This window comes from Coenobita brevimanus, chromosome 16 (assembly GCF_032717465.1).
Source record: "Coenobita brevimanus isolate Jiangsu-jjx chromosome 16, ASM3271746v2, whole genome shotgun sequence".
Lineage (NCBI taxonomy): Eukaryota > Metazoa > Arthropoda > Malacostraca > Decapoda > Coenobitidae > Coenobita > Coenobita brevimanus.
In genome coordinates, this window is record NC_136969.1 from 9722802 (window position 1) to 9741773 (window position 18972).

The 18972-nt window shown below is 42.8% G+C and overlaps 1 protein-coding gene across 1 annotated transcript in view; it reads right to left on the reverse strand.

Moving 5' to 3' along the window:
* Positions 1 to 8468, reverse strand: part of LOC145390955 (glutamate receptor ionotropic, delta-2-like) — a 40034-nt gene extending 31566 nt beyond the window's left edge. The window contains exons 1-5 of the mRNA XM_080265692.1: positions 8424 to 8468; positions 7553 to 7788; positions 7175 to 7303; positions 4486 to 4644; positions 4187 to 4277 (exon numbers count right to left, since the gene is read on the reverse strand). Coding sequence (XP_080121818.1) covers positions 4187 to 4277; positions 4486 to 4644; positions 7175 to 7303; positions 7553 to 7788; positions 8424 to 8468 — 660 coding nt within the window. The remainder of the gene's footprint in view (positions 1 to 4186; positions 4278 to 4485; positions 4645 to 7174; positions 7304 to 7552; positions 7789 to 8423) is intronic.
* Positions 8469 to 18972: the final 10504 nt, after the last annotated feature.

Here is an 18972-nt window from a genome sequence, read left to right on the forward strand (position 1 = left end):
ACAGGTTAAGGTAATAAGGTTGTGATCGGAGGAGCCCAACGGAGAGAATAGATTAACAGAGTAAGCAGAAGGATTAGTTGTGAGGAAGAGGTCAAGTATGTTGGAGCTCTCTCCAAGGCGATCAGGGATACGGGTAGGGTGCTGTACAAGCTGCTCTAGGTCATTAAGGATAGAAAAGATGTAGGCTTGTTCACCAGGTGGATCCGTGAAAGGAGAGGAGAGCCAAAGGTGGTGGTGAACATTGAAATCTCGAAGAATGGAGATTTCAGAGAAAGGAGAAATGGATAGAATGGGTGAGAGGCCATAGATGCCGGACTCTCAGTGGCACCCCCAGAACCCAGGGGTGCGACCTCCCCAGCCCCAGGCAATAGCAACCGCTTCCCAAGGGCGGGTGCAGACGAGTGCCTGCTCGAGTTGTTCGGCCCAAGTCCGAAGGGCCAGACCCCCCTGCTGAGCCCCAAGAGTGAGGGACTCTTCACCATGTCCGACTGCAGTCCACAGCATGCGACGTCACCACTGCGGGTAGTCCCAATACCCTTGAGAGAAGAGACACCTAACGGGACTCTGCCAACACCCGGTGAACACCTGGGTGTTCCTGGACCCTCACTGCCCAACTGGAAACCCCGGCCCTGCTCTATATAATAAGTGACTGTTGCTCCAGTGAGTGTGACTATAGTGCCCGTGCCCTATGCAGTGATAGAACATAGTGCTCTAGTGCCCACATTGTGAACCGTGTGTGTGTGTGCATACCCACCAGGTGTACCGTGCTGAACTCGTGACTACCACTAGGCAGTGAGTGTTAAAGATAGCATTCCTGTGACTACACCCTGAACTGTGTATATGCATACTCATCAGGTATACCGTGATGAAATAGTGATTCTACCACCACTTAGTGTACGATGGGACACTTATATTTAGATTGTGTATGTTCAGCTCTATATTCAGATTGTGTAGAAACTCCACTCACCTGATGCATGGTGTCCGTCCAGTATCCTCGTGACTGGGAAGTATCCTGCATGATACTGTCATCTCACAAGTCAGTCTGAGCCCCTAGTCTGTCTAGTATTTATTGATACTGAATAGTGTCTTGTGTGCCTCCTGTTCATATTTTATTCTGGAGATTATAGTTAACCTGCACTGTCCCGGCGACGTGAATTAACATCCGCACATGTTGTGCACTCATGTCCCGGCGACGTGAATTAATGCGGCAACATTGCAAGGTCCCTAATTTGCACAATTTTCAATTTTCGCGAGTGATTTCACGAGTGATTTTTGGCATGTATACACAGGACACCTTCCTCTATTCCTCTACAAGATGCCAAGCAGGGACAATGCCTTACACCACATAACCTCTCCCCCCCCTGCACGCCACTGTCTCAGCAATTCACCTATTACCAGTGACCTGGCCAATAAAGACATTCAGGGCCAGAGTGATTCCCCAATCGATGACAATGTGGAGGACAAAGTTTACATAGCATTAGAGGAAGAAACAGTCAGAAATGATGATCAGGTAATGTGGGAATAAAAAGGTCATGAATGGTGATGAGTTAGTGAGTGAAACAATGCGTATAATGTCTATATTACTGTTTGAAAACCAATATACTCTTGTACTACATATAAAGTCGTACCAAGTAAATAAATAAATACTGTTTATGAGTGGATAAAATAGTTACCCTCCCATAGAACTCGTTTTCTTTGGTGCCAGCCTGTTAGAAAACCCAGTGAGGTAAGGAAGTACTTGTACCTAGATCGAGTATTTTAAACCTCAGGTGAGCGATTTCTCTATGAATTTTCGATGTTTCTCACCAAAAGCGGATGTTTGAGCCAAAAAAAAAAAAAAAAGGTCCAAAAATGTCGGGACTGGGGCGTACCACTGCCCAGAAAACGTTGGGATGGGGCAGGTTAATATACGTGTGAGGTTGTTGCCCAGAGTTTTTATGCCCTGCTCTTCTCTTTGCGTATTCTAGCTCCGGTTTTGGTAATGGATCCCGGCTATATGCAGTAATAGGCATTTCTATGATAGGAAACTGACCTAAAAACACCTAGCATAACACTGCCAAGACAGTGGTGAAATACCGGCTGTGGCGAGCAGGGACATGACAACATCCCCAAGAGGTGACCACGGATGGGTTTTGAGGGCCTGCACACCACCCGAGCAGTATGGGTATATGTCCAATTCAACCATGCGCCCTTATTCCCCGGAGGGTGCCTGATGGAAACGCCATAGTTCAGGTACGTTACCCTCCTACCGAACTAGTCCTCGACAGGATCGGGGTGGAACTGAAATGTCAGTTCCAGGCAGCACCACATTGACAGCCTGTAGCCACACTATAAACCTGATGCCCTGTAGCCACACAGAAAAAGCAATGGTCTGTAGCCGTGCAATAACCGTGATGGCCTGTAGCCGCACACAAACCGAGATGGCCTGTAGCCGCTCAGGTGCTACCTACCCCCCTCCCCCTGCAGAACCAGTGACGGCTTCCAGCCGCACTTCTGGAGAGGCAGCTGCCTCAGGGAGCAAGACACCAGTAATGGCCTGTAGCTGCACCAGTTAGCAGTTGATGGCCTGTAGCTGCATCTTGCCTGGACGTTGCTCCCCATGCAGGACACCGGCGACAGCCTGTAGCTGAACCCGTGGTCAGGTGACGGCCCGTAGCTGCCCTCCCCCTGTTGCCTACGGGACCTCGGCAACGGCTTGTAGCAGTGCCAGGGAGAGATGCCACCTAAAAAGTCTCTCACCCCCTGTGACTTCCCAGCCAGAGGACGACCCTTGCTCAGTCTGCCTCTCCTGTGGCCGAGTGGGCTGCTCCTCTATCGGTCCCTTCAGAGACAGCCACCAGGAGGAGTCTTCCTGCCTGGAGAAACTGTGGCGAGGACCCGTGATATCCCCAGCAGTGTGTGCCATCCAGCTGGCGTCTGAGGGAGATGAGCCACTGCCAGACTCCTGTGGGAGGCGACGGGACAGTACAACCCTGACGGCGACCCAATGGGAGAGAGGCCGCAGACACTGGACTTTCAGTGGCACCCCCAGAACCCAGGGGTGTGACCTCCCCAGCCCCAGACGACGGCAGCCTCTTCCCATGGGCGGGCACAGATGAGCGCCTGCTCAAGTTGTTCGGCCCAAGTCCGAAGGGCCAGACCCCAAGCCGAGCCCCACGAGTGAGGGGCCCTTCACCACACCCGACTGCAGTCCACAGCAGGCGACGTCACCACTGTGGGTAGTCCTGTGGCCCTTGAGAGAAGGGACACTGGACGGGACACCACCAGCACCTGGCCAACACCTGGGAGTTCCTGGACCCTCAATCCCCAACTGGAAACCCCCTGTCTGCCATGTATAATCAGTGACTGTTGCTCCAGTGACAGTGACTATAGAGCCCGTGCCATATATAGTGATAGAATATAGTGCTCTAGTGCCCACAACGTGAACCATGTGTGTGCATACCCACCAGGTGTACTGTGCTGAACTTGTGACTCCGCCACTAAACAGTGAGTGTTAAAGATAGTGTTCCTGTAACTACACCATGAACTGTGTATATGCATACCCACCATGTATACCATGTCGAAATAGTCCTTTTACTCGTATCACCACTTAGTCTACGACAGGACACTTATATTCAGAGTGTGTATGTTCAGCCCTATATTCAGATTGCGTAGAGACTCCACTCACCTGATACACAGTGTCTGTCCAGTATCCTCGTGACTGGGAAGTATCCTGCATGATACTGACATCTCACATGTCAGTCCAAGCCCCTAGTCTATCTAGTATTTGTTGATACTGAATAGTGTATTGTGTGCCTCCTGTTCATATTTTATTCTGGAGATTGTATTTAATATACGTGTAAGGTCGTTGCCCAGAATTTTTATGCCCTATTCTTCTCTTTGTGTATTCTAGCTCCGGTCTTGGTAAAGGATCCTGGCTATATAATGGGCGTTTCTAGGATGGGAAGCCAACTAAAAACACCTAGCATAATAATACTCTTGTTCTAACTTGGCCCAAAATTGCCATTCCATATGAAGATTGCTACAATAACAGATAGGCACTAGAAAAGGACGCTAGTGATAAAGCAGTCTTCTGAAAACGAGGGAAAGGGTAACATTGTCTTTTTCTGCCATCAAGCTTCATAGTATAATCAGCAAAAGGATGAAAAGCTGAGCCAAGTTGAGGTAAACGAACTATAGAACTGACCTCACGTGTAATGAGTCCCATCATGCCTGTCCAAGTCCCATCGCTCTGCAGTAAGCCCCAAGTCCTGTCAGGAGATCTCACATACGTGTATCTGTCACAGGGACGTGATTTAAGTACCTTTCATGATTCTGTAACATTTTTTCCTTAAAGCAAAATAAGTCGTGAGAGTAAGTTCCCATTTATATTTCATTTTCGGTAACTTAGAACAGATTGTGCAACCAGTTAGTTTTAATTTATAGAATCAAGATAATTCCAACCAAACACAGAGTGTATCAAAGCAAGTGTGTATTATAGCTTACGTGAAGTTCATGATTGTGGACAGCATCTCCATAATGTTCCCCGCTGCCCCTCCGAAGGCGAGTCGTTTGCCCCCTGGTGCCATCGGGTCAACTACTATAATTGCTGGCTGGGACACAAACTCCTCCGCTGTCACTAGCACATGAGGCTGGTGCGGGAACCTGGGGCAAGATAGTGTACAATATTGCGTTATCTAGTAATGTTACTTGGATTATTATGTTCATTCAGGATTATTCAAGTCTAACTAGGGGAAATAAGGTTAAATTAGGCCCATTACAGAAATTTCACCTATTCAGCATGCCATCACTTAGTGACGGCCATGGTAAGGCTGCAATGAAAATGGGTGATAAGACGAAGGGGAAGACAGGAGGAAATGCTCCTGTGAAAAGAGTGGAAAAGTTACAAAAGAGTGAGAAAATCGCAGAGTATAAGAGCATAGTGGAAGACAGACTGGGAAGGTATGAGTTAGAGCACATGGAAGGGGTGGAAGAAGTATGGAAGATATTCACGTAAGAGATGAGTGCAGCATGCGAGGTGGTTTGTGGAGTGAGGAGGAGATGCAGGGGTGTGCAGGGGACAGCATGGTGGAATGATGAGGTGAAACGAGCTGTGGAAGATGAGAAGAAGGCATATAGTGACTGGCAAGTAAGTATAGGTAGGGGAGAAGATGAGAGAAAGAAGAGAGAGGTATATGTAAGCAGGAGAAGGGAGGTGAAGAGATTGGTGAAGGAGAGTAAGAAGAAAGTGGATGAAGAGTTTGGGAGGAATCTGATTGTGAAATGGAGGGAGAGTAAGAAATTGTTTAGGAAGGAGGTAACGAAAGTAATACAGTGTGAAAGGGGAAATAGTAGGGGAGTGAAAGATAGGAATAATAGATTGTTGGTGGAAAAAAGAGAAAATGAGGAGATGGAAGGAGCACTTTAAGGATTTGTTGAATGTACAGAGTGAAAGCAGTGCAAGTATAAGTGGTTGGGGAACGGCTGGGAGAAGAAGAGATGAGAGGAGGGGGGGGAAGAGATTAGTTGGGTAGAGGCAGCTGAAGCAATGAAGATCAACATGGGAAAGGCCGCAGGAATTGATGGAGTGTGTGGTGAAATGCTGTAGTATGGGGGTGAGATTGTTGTGGGGTGGATGTGGAAGTTGTGTAGATTGGCTTGGGAAGAGGGAAGGGTTCCAGAGGATTAGAAATCAGGTATAAGTGTTCTTTTATACAAAGGGAAAGAGGAGAGAGAAGTATGTGGTAACCGTAGGGTATTTGCCTTCTTAGTGTGATTGGAAAAAATATATGGTAGAATACTTATTGATAGGGTTAGGCATATAACAGAGGAGCTAGCTGGAGAAGAACAAGGGGGATTTAGGAAGGGAAAAGGGTGTGTACATCAGATATTTGTTCTAAGATGTTTAGTGGAGACGTACCTGGAGAAGGGAAAGAAAGTGTATGCTGCCTTCATGGACTTGGAGAAAGCATATGACAGAGTGGATAGGCAAGGTGTGTGGAAGGTATTAAGAATATATGGAGGGGATGGGAATTGTTGAGTGCTGTGAAGAGTATGTACGAGGGAGCTAGGGCTACTGTGCGAGTGGATGGTGAGCTGAGTGAGTTCTTTGATCTAAATGTGGGACTGGATGGGGTTGTAAACGAGGTGCCAAGTAGGGCAGTGGATGTGGGGGTGGCCCTAATGAATGAGGGTGAGGTGTGGAGATTCCGGTGTTGCTGTTTGCTGATGATACAGTATTGTTGAGTGAAGATGAATGGGAGTTGCAAGGTTTGGTGAATGAATTTGGGACAGTGTGTAAGAAGAGGAATCTGAAAGTTAATGTAAACAAGAGTAAAATTACGGTGTTTGAGAGGAATGAAGTCACAGAATGCGCGGTGAGGTTGGATGGTGGGGATATGGAGAATGTGAGTGCACTGAAGTACTTGGGTAATGTGATGAGTAAAGATGGAAATTTTGGGGATGAAATGCTCGAAAGGGTACAGTAGGGAAGGATGGTTGTTAGTTCACTGAAAACTGTGATGAGAAATAGGGAGGTGAGTATGGAAGATAAGAAGTCACTGCATGATAGTATTGTGATCCCTACCCTGACGTATGGAAACGAGGCATGGACTTTGCTAGAGTGGAACAAGTCAAGAGTGAGAGCGGTGGAAATGAGTTACTCGAGAGGAGCATGAGGAGTGACATGGAGGGACAGGTTGACGAATGAAGAGGTGAAAGAACGTTGTGGGGTGGATGTGGATGTGACAGAAAATTTGGAGAAATACACTGAGGTGGTTTGGACATATTGAGAGAATGGAGAAAGCAAGACTGACTAAGAGGGTGCACGTAGATGACGTGGAGGGAGGGAGAGGGAGGGGGAGACCGAGGACGAGGTGGAAGGATGGAGTTGAGATGTATATCAGGGAGGGGGGAAGGAGTTGGGGGGAGGGCAGACAAATGCGTTTTGTTTGGGGCCACTCTTTGCGGGATTAGGGCGTGGGATATAGATAGATAGATAGATTTTTATGTCCCCTCTATTCCCCGGCAGGAATCATCAGATCCTGATCCATCCCCTTCTCATATATATAAAATCAGTAAACTGGGGGATGTTATAACAATACGAGTTACCATGTAAGATCTGTTATGTATGCAGCTCACTGCCTCTGTACTATAGCAATATTTTAGATGACAGTTGCCGACACAGAAAGGTTACCGTAAAAACTTCTGGGGGAAAAGATCTGGCGGATGAGTGAAAGTTAGACGTTGATCGTTAGTCCATGATGCCACTTGTAACGGCCGGGATTCTGGGTCGGTGAACGGCAGCCATGAGAACACTTTGGTCCTGTTGATGGAAAAGCAATGTGTCCATTATTTAATACTCAGAATTATCGACTTTTTACTTTGTGTTCTTGTACGGTTGCAACCAATAGGATCAGAAAGCCTGTTATTTAGGAAGATGTTAAAAAATAATGTGAAAAGCTTGAAAGACTCCGACCATTTCACTGGGGTTCAAATTTCATTGTTTATAGTTTCGATACTGAAAATGGATTAGTATTTATGTTGGCAACTGTTTACTGATAATACTCGTTACCTGAAGACTGGCAAGGTATCGTCCACAACAGCAACGAGAGAAGTCGTTCGTGAGAGAGTCCTGTGAAGGTTAGGAAGGGTCTGGAGTTGGAGGAGAGGGATGCGAGTGAATACGAGCAGCTTTGTTTTCTGGACCAGCAGGAGGTGGCTCTTAAAGGAGGACTCAGCGAAGGCGGCGAGGAAGGCTGGGTCATCGCTCACCACCACCATCGTCACACACCACAACTCATCACAAAGCTAATGATGCCAACATGAATAATATCACGAAACTAATAGTGCCAACAAAAATTATATAACAAAGCTAATGGTGCTGACATAAAATATATCACGAACTTAAAGGTACAAAAACATTTAATATCACAAAATTAATCCAGCCAACATATATATCAGGAACCTAATGCCAGCATAAATATTATCACGAAACTAATGGTGCCAAATTGAATAATCGTCTGACAACGAAAAGACTCCCCCTGACCACGATTTACACCTATCGAATATGCTCTACAACCCTGGCTCTTGCTTAAATCACCGGTGTGTCCATGCCCTAAGTTCTCGTCGGTGGTCCAGGAGCTGAAACAGGGATCTATTGGTTGTGGGCCAAGTATACTTCCGATTACACAGTGGTAACTCATGGTAACTCATAGGAATACCTAATGATGCAAACTGTTTTATGTTTGGTTCTTTCAGCCTGATGACGTCTTTCTGTGTTTCATGGCGGCTACAGCAGGCAAAAGGGAACAGAAAGGCGTCTACGGGAATAATTTTAATTAGTCGTGTGTTTTTATGCGTGAATATTCTCAAAGAACTCTGAAATATTGCCTCCAGAGACCAATTTCTTTACCCTAATTCATTTACATACCGTGGCCACATACCTGTCGCCCAGTGGCTGTAGTCTGTGAGAGGTGTTCGTATGTCATGCTGGTATTTTGGTCACTAGTCTTCACCTCAAACACTCCGAGTCCCCAGGCAGCATGTAAGTGTTCTAGATCCTGAAGAACACATAGTGGTAAATATTTCCTACTCTACACAATTTAACCAACAATAACAACGAATAGAACAACAAAGTAAGCATAATAGCGCTAAGTATAATAGTTTTGATTGACTTTGGGCAGACTTTGACTTATGTATTTCACTCAACAGCACAAAAGTTGTAAAACCGAAAATGTGAATTACCTGTATCGTACAGTAAAGTAAGAACTGACTTAATGTTTAGCTTTTAACCCTATTAGACTATTCTGTTGAAGCTCTGAGCAGTTTTTACCTGTATTGTTGTATATACTCACCTGCATCATGGAAATCCCCCATGGAGAGCCATCTGTCAGCAGAAGGACAGAAAAGTGGGAACACTGCTCTATGGCCAACATGTCATCCAGTGCTTGGCGGCTCCCCATTGATGCTTTGGTCGTGTCTGACAAATACGAAGGTGAATAAAAGCAAACCTGAACATTACTATTTTTAGTATAGGTACTAAAGCGTTTGTCTGGCACTATGCACCAAAATCAGCTCCTCATCTACGTGTGTCTTCTCTCTGCTGCTTAAAATTGATTGATTGTATCCAGAATATAATACTAAAAGTAACACAGCGAAAAGCACGGAGAGAATCATGTTCAGTGAATTAATGAATGCTAACTGGCCAGGTTAGGCTGCACAGTTTATGTTCGCTTCATTTTATAGCTCAGTTAAACTAAAAACTCTAACTACGAGTAGCTGTATAGTTATGGATAAGCAAACCTTCAAAAGATCATAGTTCACGGTGGCTGCAGTGGCTTGAAACATGCAATAGCGTATAATTAGTTGGAATTCTGTGTACAACTTTTTTGTTGTCGCAGAAAGCTAGATACGGAAATAAATACAAGCAATATAATTTGATATTTGGTGATGCACGTTTCACATCCTATATCAAAATGAAGCTTTTTTGTTTTTGTTGCTTACCCAGCTTTTTCCCTTTACTGTAATCTACGTGCCTGTGATGTGATGAAGGCGGGCTTGCACCAGGAGGCATGTGATGCACAGGGGAAGCCAAAGTCTTTCAGCAGTAGCCAATATCATACCACCACCACCAAACACACCACGACTACCACTGCTCAACGTTACCACCACACGTCACGACCCCCACCGCACACGTCACGACCACCACACGTCACGACCACCACCGCACACCTCCGTACCACCACACGTCACGACCACTGCTACTTTATGCCTTCACCACTGCCAAAAATATGTTACGACCACTATTGCACGCGTCCACCACCACCATATGCTCTGATTTTTCTAACAAACTTCTACCATAACACCCCTGGGGCCTGACAGATTTAGGCACAGTAAATCTCCTCCATCACGAAACTCAAGGAATGTTTTGCCTGAAGAATATCGGACCTAAATTGAAACTCTTCTTTCCATTTCCGTATTTCGAAAAGAAATAGATGATCAGAATTTTGCTCTCATGATTTAATGTTTTTCCAGAAAGAACATAAGGCAGGGAAAATTTTTAACCTATGCAGCAAAAGCAAATCCCAGTTAAGGGAGGGAGTTGATCGTAAGTTTGTTAATCCAAATCCTGGGCAACAAACCAGAGGGCAAAATCAGTCCGTGGTTTATGCATGTTGATTATTATATTCTCCGCATTGATATATATATATATATATATATATATATATATATATATATATATATATATATCTCCGCGTGATATACATATCTTGGATGAGGAAGGTTACTATATATATATATATATATATATATATATATATATATATATATATATATATATATATATATATATATATATGTATTATATTCTCGCGTGATATACATGTCTTGGATGAGGAAGGTTACTAAGCTTTTATATATATATATATATATATATATATATACGGTATCTATCTATCTATCTACTGTATATATATGTGTGTATGTGTGTGTGTGTGTGTGTGTGTGTATCTAAATCCACAAAATTGTCATATAACGCATACGTCACGGTGTCTGTTAAGCTTCTTGACATGATTTTCGAATGAAATTGGTTTTTATCCGACGCTGCATTTTCATTATGATTTTCATTACATAATATATATATATATATATATATATATATATATATATATATATATATATATATATATATATATATATATATATATATATATATATCCATATCTATATATATCTATATCCATATCTATATATATATCCATATCTATCTATCTATCTATCTATCTATCTATCTATATATATATATATCTCTATATATATATATATATATATATATATATATATATATATATATAATGGGTGACCGCCTGGGAACACCTGATGCTGTTGGCATAACGTTCTCCCTACGTGTCAAGTGGGGTTGGTGGAGGATTAGTGACCCTCCCTGTAAAAACAATTAACTCTGGGCCCTTGGCTGCCCCGTTTGGGATACATGGCGTCTGGCAATGAATGAATGAATGAATATATATATATATATATTTATATATATATATATATATATATATATATATATATATATATATATATATATATATATATATATTTATATATATATATATATATATATATATATCACTGCATATTACTCCTATACCATTATGTAACAAAAATACTTACACTGTTTAGAAATTTGTTTTTATTCCGTTAATTTCGTCTACATCAAATCATTTTTGTCTGGGAAACCTTTTAAATATGAAGCAGGTGACAAAGCCTGGTTAAACATTCTAGCCAAGTACAAAAAATAGTTTGTCACCTTACGATAAAGCACAAGCAAGTCTGAAGCCTGAAATACCAATTTTCGGAGGAGGAAAAAATCTAATACAAGAACGTTTGGTATGATACATGATATAAAGATTCTCTCTTCATATACAGATTATTCATAACTTTCCCAATCTAGAATAACATACATTATGGGTCTGAAAGAGATGAACAACTGCTTTTCTTACTAAATAAAACTTAAGTATGGATCAGTTGGGTCAAGGATTGTGTGGGTAAAGTTGAAAGTTGGAATACAAGCGTGGGCGATTGTGTGTGTGTGTATGCGCCAACGCAAGATCGTGCTAGAAGAGTGAGAGAAGAGTTCTGGACAAATGTAGAAGTGTGCATGGAAAAATTTGGAAGGAATGAGAGAGTGTTTTTGATTGGTGATATGAATGGTAAAGTTGGGAATGTGAAGGTGGATGGAATAGTTGGTGAGTGGGGTGTGCCTGCTGAGATAGATGAGAATGGGAGTGCGTTAGTGGACATTGGTGCTGGGAGGGGGTTGGTGATAGCCAATACCCTCTTCAGGCATTAAATGATCCACAGGTATACATGGCGAGTGATGAGAAGGGTGGGTGGTGAACTGAATGAAAGGAAGGCAATGATTGATTGTGTGTGTGTGGATGAAAGGATGCGAAAATGTGTAATGGATGCAAGAGCTCATAGAGGTTGGGGGAGTGGACTTTCTGACCACTACTTGGTGGTGGCCAGAATTAGAATTCAAGTAAGATGGAGGAATAGAAGAAGGGAAAGACGAGAGGAAGCAGTAGTTGCAAGGAGAGTGGAAAGGTTACAAGAGGATGAGAAAAAGGCAGAGTATACAGTAAGAGAGAAGTGGAGGAACGATTGGGCAAATATGAATTGGAGCAGATGGGAGACGTGGAAGGTGTGTATAGGATATTTACAGAAGAAATATGTGCAGCATGTGATGTGGTGTGTGGAAGGAAGAGAAGACGGAGGGGGGTGCAAGGAACAGCGTGGTGGACTGAAGAGGTGAGACAGGCTGCGGCACAAAAGAAGAAAGCATACAATGAATGGATGAGAAATAGGGGCGTGGAAGAAGTTGAGAGGCGGAAGAGAGAGTTATATGTAGAAAGAAAGAGAGAAGTGAAAAGATTAGTAAGAGAGAGTAAGAAGAGAGTGGATGAGGAATTTGGAAGGAATTTGAGCGTAAAGTGGAGAGACTGTAAGAAAATGTTCCGGAAAGAGGTGAAAAGAGTAAGACAGGGTGGAAGTGAGGTTAGCAGGGGAGTGAAAGAAAAAAATGGTAGCTTACTAGTGGAGAAGGGAGAAAAGTGAGCAGATGGAGAGAACACTTTAAGGAATTGTTGAACATAGAGGATGGAAGTAATGCAAGTATAAGTGGCTGGGGAATGGCTGGGAGAAGGAGGGAGGTGAGAAGACAGGAAGAAATCACTAGGATAGAAGTTGTGGAAGCAATGAAGAAAGTTAAATCGGGGAAAGCCCCAGGAATTGATGGAGTGTGTGGTGAAATGTTGAAGCATGGGGGAGAGATAGTAGTAGAATGGATGTGGAAGATGTGCAGATTGGCCTGGAAGGTAGAGACCCGGAGGATTGGAAGTCAGGTATAATTATTCCCTTGTACAAAGGAAAAGGGGAAAAAGAAGTGTGTGGTAATCATAGGGGCATTTGTCTTCTTAGTATAATAGGAAAAGTGTATGGTAGGATACTTATTGACAGAGTTAGAGAAAGAACAGAGAAATTAGTTGGAGAAGAACAGGGAGGCTTTAGGAAGGGAAGAGGTTGTGTAGATCAGATATTCATTCTCAGATCTTTAGTGGAAAAGTTTCTAGAGAAGGGAAAGAAGTTGTATGCGGCTTTCATGGATTTGGAGAAAGCATATGACAGGGTGGATAGACAAGGATTGTGGAAATTGTTAAGAATATATGGAGTAGATGGGAAGTTGTTGAATGCTGTGAAGAGTATGTACGATGGTGCGAAGGCTGTGGTGTGTGTGGATGGTGAACTAAGTGAATATTTCTCTTTGAAAGTTGGGTTGAAACAGGGATGTGTCATGTCTCCATGGTTGTTCAATCTTTACATGGATGGGGTAATAAAAGAGGTACAAGGTAGGGTAGTGGATGTTGGAGTGGCCTTGGTGAGAGAGGATAGTGTTTGGAAACTCCCTGTACTGTTGTTTGCAGATGATACTGTGTTATTGAGTGAAGACGAAGGGGAACTGCAAGGCTTGGTGGATGAGTTTGAGAGAGTGTGTAAGAAACGGAATCTAAAGGTGAATGTAGGGAAGGGTAAAGTGATGGTCTTTGAGAGAGGTGAAGTCAGTGAATGTACAGCGAGGTTGGATGGTGAGGAATTGGAAAATGTGAGTACGTTTACGTACTTGGGTAGTGTGATGAGTAAGGATGGAGGTTTGGAGGGTGAAGTGCTTGAAAGGGTACAGCAGGGAAGAAAGGTTGCTGGTTCCTTGAAAGCAGTGATAAGAAACAGGGAAGTGAGCATGGAAGTGAAAAAGTTACTACATGACAGTATTGTGATACCAACTCTAACGTACGGAAGTGAAGCTTGGACGTTGTTGGAAGGACACAAGTCAAGAGTGAGAGCAGTGGAAATGAGTTATTTCAGAGGAGCCTGTGGAGTCACATGGAGAGACAGGCTGACGAATGAGGATATAAAAGAGCGTTGTTGTGTGGATGTGGATGTGATAGGAAGCGTTGTGAGGAACACACTGAGGTGGTTTGGCCATGTGGAGAGGATGGAGGGTGAAAGACTGACGAAGAGAGTGTATGTGAGTGAGGTGGAGGGGGGAAGAGGGAGGGGGAGGCCGAGGATGAGATGGAGGGATGGGGAGGAGAGGTATATGAGAGAGGGGGGTGTGAGTTGGGAGCAGGGCAGTGAAACGGCGGGGGACAGGGCGATTTGGAGGCGATTTGTTTGTGGCCACCCCAAACGGGATTGAGGAGTCTGGCAATAGATAGATAGATAGATAGAGTGTCTGTTGAAAGCAGTATGCCATGTACACTTATTAAATACGCGGTGTCTTGAAAATCTCAACGTAATGGTGGCTTTGGGATTTTATTGCTCACTTAACTGAGAGCTCATTTAACTGAGAGCACAGACTGAGATTTCACATCTCTTACCTCACTTCAATCAGCTGTTTGCTCTCTCAGCTTTGGGTAACAAAAACAATATTTAGCACATATCACACTTTTCTGCTTTTCCCCGTTTATAAGAGAGAAGCAGATGACTTTACAGGAAATGGAACTTCTTTTCCCTGGCTATTGCTAGATTTTCTCTACGAACGACAACGAAACTATGGCACGTGATGTCTTCCAAAATTCATAATCTTGACACATAGAACAATTCACTCGGCTGTCATATATAAAGAGCCTGTCATATATGAAGAGCATCTGTTTGGTTTGGTAGAGAGTGTTTCAACACTGAAGGGGTGTGCAAAGTTACTTTGAATGAAGTTGATCATGAGTATTTCAACCTTAAGTTTACGTGAAACTCAGTAATACCTGTACAGATCTGGGTATTGAGTAAATCCACAGTCAAAATGAAAATCTGTTTGTATTGCTCTGAGACTCATTTCTGATGCATATAACTCATCATGGTGCAATGGTATGGGATCGAACGCTTTAATACGGCTGTATATTGCTTTGTAGTGTTTCCCTTGACTAGGTCGGCCAGTGCGATGCCTGTTCTCAACGTGTCCCTCCTGCTTCCACCGCTTGAGCCACCTGCAGACAGTGGTGACGCTGGACCCGGTTACCCTAGCTATGGCACGCGCTGACAGGCCCCCCACCCACATCCAAATGAAGTTGCTGCGTTCTGTCAGGGAGGTTGGGCGTGAGGGCCGCTGTGTTTCCATGTTCTGTCTAGGAGAGATATTCAACAATTAAATATAAAATAGAACTCTGTCCTCCTGGCTAATTTGCATCAAGAGTAGGACGTACGATTTGTAGTTGCTTTTGTTTAAGTCCTTCGCAAATGGGGCAACTCCGGTTGCTACTGGATTATTAAGCACAAGATTATTAGTAAATTGTTTGATGGAGGCTATTTATAAAACACATTCAGTTCGAAAAACCTCTTCTGAATTCAGTACCTTCTGAATGTAGGGATAATATATAATGGTCTTGAACTATCTTTGGATAGTGGAAGGCAAGTCTGGATACTGGTAGTAAATTTAGGGTACTGGACGGCAAGAGGCGAGTAATATCTTTTATTCATAGGCACTGTTCGGCAATTCTTTGAATCCGTAATATATTTACTGTGATGAGGTCCATCGATTAAACAAAAAATGAAAAAAAGAGAAATGAAAGTCTGCCATACAGATCGTAACTTGAAGCTTGCCTAGGATGGACTGTGCCTAGAACTTCACTGGTTCTCTGCTTTATATCCCGAAAAAGACCCACGAAACAACGTAATTATCTCTCCACCCCATGAAAGATGTGGGAAACTGTAACAGGTTAATGAAGAATGAGCGTAAAACAGCAATAGATTATACACAACAATAGTGGAGTGAAATGGATCAAGAAACAACAGCAACAAGTCCTTATACAAGTTTTAAGAAAGAAAAAATCTCTAAGTAACCTCCCCAAAAAATTAAGCAAAAGAAACAAACCTGAAAGCAACAGAAACAATCTACATTGTGTCCCCCCAAAAGGTTAATTTTTATTTTTGCATTACTTATGTATTTCACTAAGCGTTTTTTTTTTATGTGTTCTAGACATGTGGGAGTCTCTTTCCTGAAAGTTTCATCATCCCCTCTCAACCATGGCACTCATTCGAGCAGTGAACAAAAATGGTGAAAGTTTACCCAGAGACTATATCAGTAGTACAGACTCAGAGAGAATACCGGAAACACTTTCGTGTTGGAGACGCCCCATCTATACCAGCAATCAAGAAAATTGCCCAGAAATTTGATGGAGCTGTAAGAACAGACATCGTGGAAATTCTGGAAGAAAGAAAATCTGCTCTTACCGAAGGAAACATCGAGTCGGTCCGTGAGTCAGCGTCACGAAGTCCGAAGAAATTGCTTCGTTATCGTTCACAAGAACTTGGCATGTCAAAATCTTCTGTCCAAAGAATTTTGCGACAGGATCTCAAGTCATATCCGTATCAAACTCAAATAATGCAGACTCTGACTGATAATGCCAAGGCCCTGGGTGTCCAAATGTGTGAATGGTTTAACCAAATGCTGGAAGAGAAAGAAAAATGGGTTAAAACCTTTGGTTCTCAGATGAGGCACATTTTCATTTGGATGATGTAGTAAACAGCCAGAACTGTCGTCTTGAGGGGACAGAGCGTCCTGACTTTGTAGCCACAAGGCCACCCCACAGCAAGAAGTGCACTGCTTGGTGTGCACTAAGCACTAAAAGGATCATCGGATCCTTCTGCTTCGAGGATGACGACGAGAATGCGGTGATGGTTAATCAGGCGAAATATCGCGACGTCATAAGGAAATTTTGTGCTTGCCTTCGTCGTCGTCGCTTGACCTTGGACATGCAGTGGTTCCGGCACGATGGGGCGACGCCCCACACAGCAGTTGAGACTAGAAATCTTCTCTCTGAGAAGTTTAGGGCAGGATCATTTCCCTGAAAACTCCTCACATCTGGGCTCCGCATTCGCCTAATCTCAACCCGTTGGACTTCTTTTTGTGGGGTTATACTCAAGGCAATGTGTACCAGAACAACCCTGGCTCAACCCCTGAGCTCAAGAATGAGATCAAGGAGTTCATGAGAACCATTACTGCTGACACAAGCAAGGCAGTAGGCCAGAACTTTGCTGTGGGAATTAGGGAATGCCTTGTCATCCGTGGCATTAAAATTGAGCACCTCATTCACGCCGCGCAGCACCCATAATAATCATGACATTGACATAATTCTAACTGTAAATAAAATTCTAATGTGTTCTTTATAAGCTGTCAAAATTTCGCAGCTCTATGTTTGATATCTTTTATGCTATAAAAAAATAAAAAATTAGCTTTTTGAGGGGACACCCTGTATAAGTATGAGAAACAAACCTCAAAGCAACAGAATTAAATCTCTTGAGCAACGGAAATAAATCTCTAAGTAACAGAAACAAACCTCCAAGCAACAGAAAAAATTCTAAGCAACAGAAATAAACCTCAGATCCACAGAAACAAACCCCTAGGCAACAGAAAGAAATTTCTAAGCAAGAGGCAGGTTAGATGGCACGACCAGGCTGCTTTATCACACACTCTCAAGCTCTATGTTACGGGTTATGAAGAAAAAATGATCCATGGGTACCACAAACATCACTTACTCTTTGGAGAAATGAACTGTCTATACCAACTACCTAAGCAGGGAAAATATGTCTAAGGAACAAAAAACACTAATAAAAAACAATCAAGTCCTTATAAAACAACAGGTTATTCAACAAAAAACACATTTTAAACAAGAAAAGTAAGAGAAAGGGAAAAAAAAAAATTGTCCTCCCCCAAAATGAAACGTGTGAAAACAAAAATGGGTCTTAAAACAAGTTTAAAAGCAACAAAAAATTGCCATTAACTAATCTTAATTGCCACTTGCGTTTTTTTTTTTTTTTTTGCTAATTTCCTGTTGACCGAGAGATATTCGGTGTGTTTTCGTGCAGTCTGAAATTTAATGATCTGTAAACACCAAAAACGTCGACAGTTTCTTCATCTATAACTGTTATCATTAGTTAATAAAAGATGTTAATTAACTTCGCGCAAACATGTCTTGTTCGGTCAGAGAGGTTGGTTGTGACGATTTCATGTTAGGTGTCTGATACTTATGTATCAGAGAATATGAAAAAGGTGGAAACTACCTTGAGCTATAGCTGTCACTATATGGTGGAAACTATCTTGATGTAAAGCTGTCAGTGTAAGGTGGTAAAGGATTAGTAAATTTCTCCCTGATAAAGATATCTTGCTCAGTCAATGGGGGTACAACATCAGTAACAGGAACACGTTACATCATGACTAATAACAACACGGCACCGTATGACTAACAACAGCACGATAAGATGTCACTAACAGAAACATGGTACAATATCACTTACAGCAACACGATACAGTATTATATCACTGACTGCAACACGGTGCTATATCACTAATTAACACGGTACCATATCACTAACAACAACACTGCATCATATGACTAACGCGGTACCATATGACTAACAACAATACAGTGCCACATGACTCACGATCAAAGTGTAGGGGAAGGTGAGGCTGGAATGTGATCTCTAACCGCCTGGAGCGACAGCTGAACTCTGAGTGCTGACCGGCCTCCTGCAGCCCTTAAATAAACAGTGAACAGCTTCCCCTCCCCTCCCACTACACCAGCCAGTGAGTATCTTCCCCTTCCCTCTCACTGCACCACCCAGTAAACACCACCCCTCCCCTTTCACATCAGTCAGTGAACACCTCCTCCTCCCCTCTCACTATCCAGTGACAATTTACCTACTCCAAGAGATCAACTAGATAGATCAACTGAAACAAATAGATCAACTGAGGTACTAGGGACATGCCCACATATTTTCATGATGATCCTCCCACTAGTGTTATATAATTCCCTGGAGAGACAGACACAGAAACACAAGTGTCTGTGTGTATATATATATATATATATATATATATATATATATATATATATATATATATATATATATACATATATACATATATATATATATATATAT